The sequence below is a fragment of the Gymnoscopelus braueri genome (assembly GCF_963280865.1).
Source record: "Gymnoscopelus braueri genome assembly, chromosome: 16".
Lineage (NCBI taxonomy): Eukaryota > Metazoa > Chordata > Actinopteri > Myctophiformes > Myctophidae > Gymnoscopelus > Gymnoscopelus braueri.
The window spans coordinates 14,877,199-14,887,787 of record NC_137616.1 but is presented as its reverse complement, the minus strand read 5'-3'; the positions used below and the strand labels follow the sequence as shown (position 1 = coordinate 14,887,787).

The window sequence follows — 10,589 nt, the reverse complement described above, 5'->3', positions numbered from 1 at the left end:
TGACCTCAGGGGAGAAAAACAACACTATTACCACTACTGTGGGAGTCTGTGTTTTTCATAAGTAGCGGGTGTGCAAAGCTGTAAGCCTAAGTCACTATTAGCCTTTTCTGATGTCGTCAGATGTAGGAAGTCAAGCGAATGAGGGGCCGTTACTGTTGACTTGTCTCATGACCATTTGAATTTGCTTGGGTCCTTAAAAAGCATCGAATTGTTTTTCTACTATTACTAGCTAATGCCACTACTATTAATACTTTGATAATACTACTAATGATAACTATAAACTCCTAGTACTACTACTACAACAGTGCTACCAATAACAACAAAAACAGCAACGACAATGTTTAAATGACCTGACGGCCTAGAACTGACCCCTGGCTACATTAAGTAAAAACCCAGCCAGCAATTAAGAATCATCAATGGCTGCAGCAGGCCGTCTGCAGATCCTCTCCTCGTGGATTAGTCCAAATGACCAAAGCCAGAGAGAGAGAGAGTGACAGCTAGCGAAGGTCTCAATGCGCTCCCTGATCCCAGCGGGGGGCTTATATAATGTGACAGTGCAGCCACCACAAGAGCCATCTGGGATTGCTAGGGATTACATAAATAGAGAACGGTCCAGCGGAAAGAGATACACACTAAGGATTTCTCTGTATAGACCCCGGCACAGCAGTGTGAGAGGTGGAGGAAGACAGAGGAGAGAGAGAGAGAGAGACAGGCTAATAGAGAGACAGATAGACAGCCCGATCTATAGATTCATCAGGCTTCGTTCAGACTGCAGATCTTTAGGACTGACTGTCCACCTTGTTATTTGTAAGTGGTCAGATCGGATTTGTGGATTCAGACATCGTCGACCTGTCTGTATTGGTTGATGTGGTAACGACTAAATGACATAGGTGTGAGTAATGAGTGTCGCTCGCCGAAAATAGCTGCCAGATCTACAAGCTCACAGTGCATTGCGATGCATTGCGTTGTGAGCTTGCAGAACGACTTTTTTGTATTATGATTTAAGTATAAATCAGTGTCCAGACTGAGACATATTCTTAACCCATTAAAACCGGGAAAGCATGTGTCATTTTAAGATTTGAGCTGAAAAGTATTATTATATACTTTGGCTTTTGAAAAATAGCAGATGTACAAGCTCATAGCATGTCACTTCGTGCTGCGTTACGAGCTTGTAGATCTGCTATTTTTGAAAGATCTTGAACATTTGTGCAAATCTTTGATTATATATATTCTTTTAAAGCGAGCATTTGTAACTCAAATCTTTGCTTCTGGGGGTCCCTGGAACAAAAGAGATGTCGGCGGCCAAATATATATAATTTTGGGGGGAATGACATGAAATTGTTTGAGCAGCTAAACATACCTTTTTCAGAAAACTGATTTAGAAGACATTTGCAGAATCGGCCTCAGGTCTTGATGGGTTAAAAATCTGATTTGAATCATATTTCAATTCAAACCACCTAAGAATGTGTATCAAATCTGATTTGCAGAAATCAGTTTCCATAAGTGTTTTTTTTTTTTTTTTGTGCTATTCAGAGATAAAAATCTGATTCCAATCTGGACATAACACAAATCGGATTTGGACTGCCAGTCTGATAATAGCCATAGACACGGACAGGCAGACAGAGAGCAGATCAGTACGCAGGAAATGGATCCCATCTTGTGATCAAAGTAGCATCTGTTGATGCGACGCATAATAGAGTGTATACAGGAGAATTAACAGCCAACAGCTGTTACACAGGAAATAAATAGAAATTGGATTCTATAGACTTCATTCTTTTGCGGATATTACGTGGGAAATACCCCAGCCTCCATCCGCAATCACTGCAATTGCTCAGCCGTCCTTTGCTGTACGTCACCGTAGCAATCAAAGTGAAGATTGACGTTGATGATAATTACAGTTATGTGGATCTTGGGTGGACTTGCATGTGTTTTAGCTATTGAGCCCTTTAAACTTGTGACCCTTTTTAGCATTTTATTATTGTGTTTGTAGCTAAACACTGTTATGCAAGCCAAACTTCCCATAGGGGACAATCAAGTTTGGAACTTTAATTGTTTTAAAGTCATAATCTCTTGGGTTTAGGTTATTTATACCGTGTTCATTTGCAAGTATGGGAACAAATGATCCTTTCTAGGAAGTCAAAGAGTTGGCAGTGGCAGTCGGAGTCGCAGATAAGATAGAGGGAACCTCCTGCATAGATGGGGCGGTGGGGAGTACGTACAGTACGATTAGGGGACAGGGAGAGCGAGGGAGATGGGGAGGTCAAGAGAGAGCAGTCGAGCAAAAGTTGTCAGATATAAAGAAAAGGATCTTTGTGATACATCTTCTGCTGGGAGTCGGGCGGCCTGACCTTCTACAACACGAAGCCCAGCAAGTGGCAAGTGTAAAGCCTGATTTATACTTAGTTGCGCACCGGTGTTGCGCACCCGAAAATCTACAAGCTGTAGTGTGTTGCAGCGTGACGCGTTGAGAGCTTCTAGATTCGGCTATTTTCGGTGTGCAATGACCCGATGAGCAAACTAGTATAAATCAGGCTAAAGGAATACCCCTCCCAACTCCCAAATCACTGTGGGAAAACTGCGGAGGAGACGATCTCACAGGGCAGTTGCAGTATGCTGCGGTGGGATCGGCAAGGACAAAAAGGACAAGACAAAATATAGATAACATTCATCGTGCCAAGACTCCCCGTTCCTCAGCCAAGGCCTCGAGATAATAAACCCCACGCAGACATGCGTCAAGCAACACCTGCACCAGAATGACACGGCCGGCGCAGCAGCCCAAAAATGAATAGCACCGGCCCTTCCCAGAATGGCTTGCCGTTTACCTGGGCGGTCGATAAAAAGTTTCACATCCACACCGTCGATACTGAACACTGAAGAGGGATGCATGATCCCCCCGGTAGGTACACACAGCGAAAAACAACCTCGCAGCTAAAAATGCACCGAAAGTAGCACACGCAAGCATTAGTGCCACCGTCATTATCTATGTGTTCTACTTTGCACATAACTTATTTCACGGCATTCGGCGTAAATGTCACATTACAGTAGCCCTGGACTACTGTAATAATAGAGACTCCCCGTGTTGAGCTGCAACCACAGTCGCATAGTAGTACGTATTCTATTTTAAACCGCTCTAATACAAACAGCACTGTAGCGGGCGAACGTGTGGTCCGTGAAGGGAAACTAGAGCAGTGGGGAGAGCTGTAATGGCTGCTCACCAGGTCCCTGTGGAGCACCCAGTTGGCATGGAGGTAATGGATCCCGTCCAGAATCTGATACAGCAGAGACTTGACCATCCCTCTGGGCAGCTGCATGGGTTTCTTGTTGGCCTTTGAGGCACGGTGGAACTTGATGATGTGCTGCGGGGAGAGAGAAGAAAGACAGTGAAGGCGTGCGTGCCACATTGGTTATGCCCTGGAACGAAGCATTTCGCTGCTGTCGGGCAGAAACCTCCATATTTCAACTTTTTATGTTTTTTTCATGAATTCCCTACTTCGTCACAAGAGTGTCTCACACAAGTATAAACTAGCATAGCTTATATTATAGATCTGCTATTTTCGCTATTTTTGGAAGTGAAAGTGGTACATTCCTGTGTGTGGGTTTTTATAAATATTTAACCAATGAAAAGTATTAATAAAAGCTTGTGACTAAATAATAACTACATTGGATCCATTGGAAAGCAGGTAATTTTTTTTATCCATTTTCTGAAAAGTAATGGTTTTAGAATTTTGGGGGGCTGTGTTGGTGATGATTATTTTATTGTAATTTTTTTTTTTCTTCTTTTTTTTCTACTCTCAGGTTGGATTGTTATTAGTAAAAACCAAAAAAACGTTACTCCTCAAAACAAGGTTAGAAGTGAGAGCCAATCCCTATACCAATAATTCATACATTGTTTGTTGAGCTTTGAGAGCTGACATAATTAATATGGCATTAACTTTAACCATCCTTTTTATGAGCACTGAAATTCTTCTTTTAGTTTAGCAGTTCAAGTGGTACAGTATACTGAATCTGTGTATGACAGACTCCATGGCAGCTGATCTTAAGGAGTTTTCAATCAGTTCATCATCAGTTTGAGCTAAAGAAGACTTTGATAGTGTTGTTGTAGATTGTGCTGGCCATCTCCGTCAGATCCTCATTCCTGGCTGCTGCCATCACCTCGAGAACTTGTATTATATGACAAGGTTCATTCCTGTCTTTAATACAGTGCCCTGCCTCCCACCTCTTCTTGGTGGGAAATGTAGTTTTCACATGTTTAGAACCTGCATGAGTATTCTTCACACCACACCATGGAGCATCTGTTTCAACCATTAGTCTCTCGGTAGGAATGGTCTTCATAGCTTCAATGTTTGCCTCTGTTTTCAAGGAGCATCCATTTATGCCAATATAGAGGTCCAGGTCTATGAGAGCAGCAGCATCCTCTGCACTCCCATCAAATGAGTGAACCACTCCTCCAACACATCTGTTCCGGTTTCTCTTCATGATGTCAATGAACTCATGATGGGAGTTTCTGCAGTGAAGGAACATGGGTAGTCTGGTCTCTTCAGCCAGGTCAAACTGCTTCTCAAAGTACTTAAGTTGGGTTTCTTTTTCACAGAATTCCAACCTGTCAAAATCCAGTCCACATTCTCCTATGGCCACCACCTTTCCTTTGTGTGCTGTTGCCAGTTCTCTCAGTTCGGTTAAGTGCTGTTCCGGTCCGAGCAGAAACTCATTGCAGCGCGTAGGATGGCAACCCACTGTACTGTAAAACTGATCTCTGGTCTCGGCCAACTTCAGGGCGGCCTTGCTGTCCTCCAGGCTTCCTCCCGTGATTATAAACTTGTGAACATTGACATTGACGGCCCTTTCAATGATTTGATCAAAATCATCCTCATGTCTCTGCTTTCCTCTGTAACACCCTCTGAACATAGGATCAGTTAGATTCACGCCAATATCAATGAACTTGTGTTGAGCCATGTTTGATTGAGCAAATCCTCTAAAAAGAACCACACATGAAGCAGCTTTCACCACCAATCGCATACTGATGCAACGCTGTATTTATTATAGTCTATGCGCACTGCAGAAACATCTTCCTGTCTAATCAACTCGCATGATTTGAAAATAAATTACATAATCTGTTTAAACTACACTTTGTAGGTGTAAAATGCAATTTACCCAAACATCCAAACTCCCAGAATGCACTTCCTATTTTATCGAAATTCTTTTATTCTTTGTCATTGAGATATCCTATCCCATCCTATATTAAAATTGGCTTAGGACCTCTGACGTCACATGCATGTCACCATGACTCAGCCATAACCATTCCCAATGCAGCTACGCCCAAATATGGAGTGTGTTGTCTAATCTAAATGTATCGTCAAACAAAATCAGGCATGCCCATACTGGGCATACTGTACACTGATGAAATCAGGGATCTCCATATATGGGCATAAAAGGGACAAGGACTGACAGATACAGAGATCTCCATATACTGTATGGGCTTATCAGTCGGATCGGCGGTGCGACGTAGGTGTGATGGCTGCATAGCAGCCTGAACCTCTAGTGGATTAAAATATAGTACTGTTTGTGGAAACAGGGGTGTTAGGTCCTGAGAAAAGAAAGTGACAGAGAATGTCGTTTGGGTCAGTTTGAATGTGAAAGTTCTTGTTTTAACAGAATTATCTGTACTAGAGGTTCGCATCTAGAGTTCGTGCCGCTATGCATCCCTCACACTTACGTCGCACTGCCGATCCAACCAATATGTCTGAGTCATAGTGTCAGGGGCTTTGTCAGAGTACCCGTTGTACCCGTATATTTATTTTTAAGGTCTGGAGGACAGTTATAATATCCACCATAATATTTTAAGGACCATAGTCATCATACCGTACGTCAGTGTTTATTTTTTTCATAGCTTTGTCCATAATGTACATAAACATGGACCATTTCCCCATCAATGGCTTTATTTTTAGACTTTCTCCAGTCCAAAGTATTTAAAACATAACCAAACTTAACTGTATAATTGAGTAAGTGGTAGCTAAATCAATCATTACTCCAGGGACTATTTTCGGCGCAACTTTCCAAATTAATTTAAATTTTAATTCAACGTCAAATGCATTTAAACAATAATGTACCTTTGACCAAAAATAACCACACAATAACAATTAGTGTGTTGGATCTGAAGCAAATTTCATGTCCCTGCAAGTCAATTTTCCTACTGTAGAACAATGAATGGAATCCATTGGCTTTGTTCCAAAGCAAATTGAGAAACCTTTAATAAACAGGCTTAGCGCCAGCACATTTCAACTCACAGTATTCTTCAGGGCATATAATAACAAGTGACAGCTTTTGTGACTGCAGTTAAGAAAGTGGGTGTGTAGTGCACATCATTACTGTAGGTAGATTCTAACAAGGCATCAATATCATTAAGGTAAGCAAATCGATAATAAATAATCAATAGCCTTGGATACTAAATAAAATACTTCACTGAAGTTGGTTACTTGTAATGAAGAGGGAGATAACTTGGGAGCTGGGAGCACAACAAATATACAGTATTACAGATATGGAACATAGTTCAGTTCTTATAACCACTTATAAGCCACTTGAATCCCTATTCTGGAGGGAACGTTCGCCAAAAATAGCCAATCTATAAGCTCACAACTGAACTGAGTTTGTAGATCGGCTATTTTTGGCCAAGAAATCTGAAGTGAAAAAAAAGCGTACCAACTACAGTTGTAACTCATGTCCATTTACTAAGTATAGAGGGTTTAAGTGCTTAATTCAAGCCTTGAGTCTGGGCCATTACAGATCCAAAATGTTTCTTAGTAACAGTTTCTTTAGTTTATCTCCTCCCCTCTAAAGCCTGTCTGATTTGTACTAAGTTATGCAGTGTTGCACACTGAAAATAGCCTATCTAAAAGCTCACAACGCGTTGCAATGCAACCGGCCAGACTAATTTAAATCAGGCAATAGACATTTCTATGGCCTTTGAGTCTGGGTTAAATCCATGGTGATGTTTATAATGCTTGGCCATGGGGCTAGTGTTCATTTCCTGTGCAAATGGCATATTTGTGCTCAGCAATTCTTTTTCAGTGTTCTTCTTGTTCTCCCCGCATAAACATACAGTAGCCACATGGGCATCGTACTGTAGGTGGTATACTACATCATTTATAGTGCAGCTAACCACTTATTAGACCCTATAGATTTTGTTGAAAGCGTTGTTGTTTCCACTACACCAAAAATAGCTGATCTACAAACTCATATGTATGCCTATTTTATGTCATGCCCAGAATAGGGATGCTAGGGTTCATGTGGTTAATAAATAATTGGATAGTACAGGTTTGATTTGAGTGCATGTCCTTGAAGTTGTAGGTTGTTGCATGGTGTCACAGTGACACCATGCACATCTACTACACTTGAAAAAGCCTGGGGTCTGTGATCAAGCCAAGTTCCCTTTTTGTCAGCGGGGAGATAGCTATTGACCAACATGTCCCCTATATAGAATACCTTTCCATGGTTTTCCAATTATTGTTATGATTTGCTTTGTGTAATTTGCTCTAGTGTAGTACTGTGTCACAAGAGCTAAACCACTGAGCTAACGCGGCTCCTATCTTTCTATGATTGATTGCCTGGCAGCTGACACCAGCCTTTATCTGTGAGCTGTCGTTTGTTTTTATATGCCCTGAGGACGTCTATGAATCAAAAAGTGTAGACGCTAAGCCCATTTATTTATTAAAGGCCTTATGATTTTTTGCAAAGCTGTGTGCCTTGGTATTTATTGGGTTATGACTTATTGATCACAGAGCTAAGTACAACTTAAGTCTAACCTGTTTTTGATCTTTCAATTATGTCCATGGATCCAAATAGCATCTGCATTCGTGAAGTAGCACTCCTCAGTCAATCTGTTGGTGTTTGCTCTCTCTATAAACCACAATATGCTTTGGAAAATGGTTGGCCGTAATGTCAAGCATACTGTTAGATGTAGTTTATGAGCTAAACATGCCAGACCACCAGGATGGTCATTTAACCCACTTAAACCCTACAGTATATGCTTTGTTTACTTGGTCAGCTCCTTTTTTCCCCTCAACACCAAATCTCTTCACCGAAAATAGCCTATTTTTATGCTATTTTCACCGAATGTTCGCCCCAAGAATAGGGACTCAAGGGTTCATATGGTAGGCATTTCAAGGGTTCAAGGCTGTACAGAAATAGGTCAGACTGGGTCTACCCGGAGACTCACCCACAGGTCATGTTCAGCATAGTCGAAGAGGAGCCAGACTTTTCTATCGCTGTGGGACAGGAACACTTTCTGCAGGGCGATTACATTTGGGTGCTTCAGTTCTCGTAACAGCTAGAACACACAAAGAAAGAAACAAAGAAATATTTTATTATTATTATCATATACATACAGTACAATGCAGCTCATTGTGTATTAAAGTGGCCAGAATGTGGCCATAAATGAATGCTTTTAGTTTGTATGAATGACTGACGACACCGTATTTCATATCGAGTATTTACACCATAAAATAGATTACGGAAAGAAGAACTTCTTATAAATAAACACTACAGTATGTATAGATGCCAACGTAAATAAAACAACTATATTGTTTCCTGGCAATTCACACTGAGTGTGAGATGCCGCTGATGAAGGCTGAATGCCGAAACGTGTACATTGCTCTGTATGCTGCCCATGCCAACTTAATAAAAGTGCTTGATAGACATTTTTATGCGTGCTGGTATGTTCTATAAATGCAAAGCCAAGGAACTTGAGTTGTGCTTGCATTGCTCTTGTAAGTCACATTCAACAACAACACAATCAAAGCAAAATGACAGTCAGCTCGTCCGTGGTGGACAAAGTAAGTACTTGAGTGAAAGTATAGATACTCCTGATCAAATATGACTCCACTAGAAGTTGTTCAGTCAAATTTGTATTTGAGGTAAAGTACTTGCTGCGTTTAAAAATATGTATAAGAGTAGTAAGATAGGGGTGGTTGTATTGTTCTATGGGATCAAAGGTCACCTATTCATAATTTCAATTCTATTGTTTATAGGTCATAATTCTTTTGTTTCATAGAACAAAAGATTTCTTTAGAAATCTGATATGGGGGTTATGTGAACCATGAGGAGTGGGGGCTGTCTGGGGTGAGGTCATACAGGGGTGAATGCATTGTGTACATTATGTCTTTTGTTAAGTGTTTTATTATTAACCACCCTCTGTCATCAGTTACCTATCACTCAAGTCTCCATTGTAATATGTTATTAATTGTCTAACACACATCATTTTGATGTGAAACACTGTCTTGTGATTAAATGTCTGCGCTCAAGCAAGGCCCCATCCTGGGGCTGCTAGTGGTTAGTGGCTTGTGACGTTTAAACACAGAGAGAGCCTGCCATTCCATTCAATTCCATTCAATGATTCCCCAACAATAGAATGAATGTGTTTTGTTTGTGTGTGTGTGAGTGTGTGTGTGTGTGTGTGTGTGTGTGTGTGTGTGTGTGTGTGTGTGTGTGTGTGTGTGTGTGTGTGTGTGGATGGTTGGGTGGATGGGTGGGTGAGTGTCTGGTGTGTGTGTGTCTGGTCTGGATGGAGAGGGTTGTCACATACAGCATTAGTATTGTATATAGAAATTAGCCTACATCTTATTGCCTATTTTAGGGTTTATGGGTTTTATTCAGGAAATAACTTTAGAACATGTTTAATGTAGTTAAAGTGATTGCTTTAGGTGAAGATGATATAGTATTTTATACTATCACTTCCAATACATGGGCACCAGGGTTTAAAAGTGGTGATTCTATGGATTCTATGGTCCTTTGGTGTGTACATATAGTCAGTAAATTAAAATAATTGTTTAATATCTGACATGACTGAACATGTCTTTTAGATCACGATATTTAGTTTAAATGGTTTACTTCAATATATTTTATTATGGCAGCCTACATCTTATAGCCTATTTTAGGGTTTATGGGTTTTATTCAGGAAATAACTTTAGAACATGTTTAATGTAGTTAAAGCGATTGCTTTAGGTGAAGATGATATAGTATTTTATACTGGCACTTCCAATACATGGGCACCAGGGTTTAAAAGCGGTGGTTCTATGGTCCTTTGGTGTGTACATATAGTCAGTAAATTAAAATAATTGTTTAATATCTGACATGTCTGAGCATGTCTTTTAGATCACGATATTTAGTTTAAATGGTTTACTTCAATATATTTTATTATGGCAGCCTACATCTTATTGCCTATTTTAGGGTTTATGGGTTTTATTCAGGAAATAACTTTAGAACATGTTTAATGTAGTTAAAGCGATTGCTTTAGGTGAAGATGATATAGTATTTTATACTGGCACTTCCAATACATGGGCACCAGGGTTTAAAAGCGGTGGTTCTATGGTCCTTTGGTGTGTACATATAGTCAGTAAATTAAAATAATTGTTTAATATCTGACATGTCTGAGCATGTCTTTTAGATCACGATATTTAGTTTAAATGGTTTACTTCAATATATTTTATTATGGTTGACATAGAATCTGACAGAAAATCAGCCGATCTGGTCAGATTGGACTTTTGATGTGTAAATAATTCTGTTAACTGGTGCTTTGCTCTGTGAAAGAGAGTGAC

At 40.3% G+C, this 10,589-nt stretch overlaps 2 protein-coding genes across 2 annotated transcripts in view; both read right to left on the bottom strand.

Annotated features, from left to right (window-relative positions):
• cdk19 (cyclin dependent kinase 19) overlaps nt 1–10,589 on the bottom strand; it is an 83,070-nt gene that overhangs the window by 28,956 nt on the left and 43,525 nt on the right. The window contains exons 3-4 of the mRNA XM_080453430.1: nt 8,213–8,323; nt 3,216–3,356 (exon numbers count right to left, since the gene is read on the bottom strand). Coding sequence (XP_080309556.1) covers nt 3,216–3,356; nt 8,213–8,323 — 252 coding nt within the window. The remainder of the gene's footprint in view (nt 1–3,215; nt 3,357–8,212; nt 8,324–10,589) is intronic.
• On the bottom strand, nt 3,867–5,016 carry LOC308103402 (deoxyribonuclease TATDN1-like; the record flags this gene model as incomplete). The annotated part of the gene is made up of 1 exon (XM_080453359.1): nt 3,867–5,016. The coding sequence occupies one exon, from the start codon at nt 5,014–5,016 to the stop codon at nt 4,063–4,065; it is 954 nt and encodes a 317-aa protein (XP_080309485.1). The 3' UTR covers nt 3,867–4,062.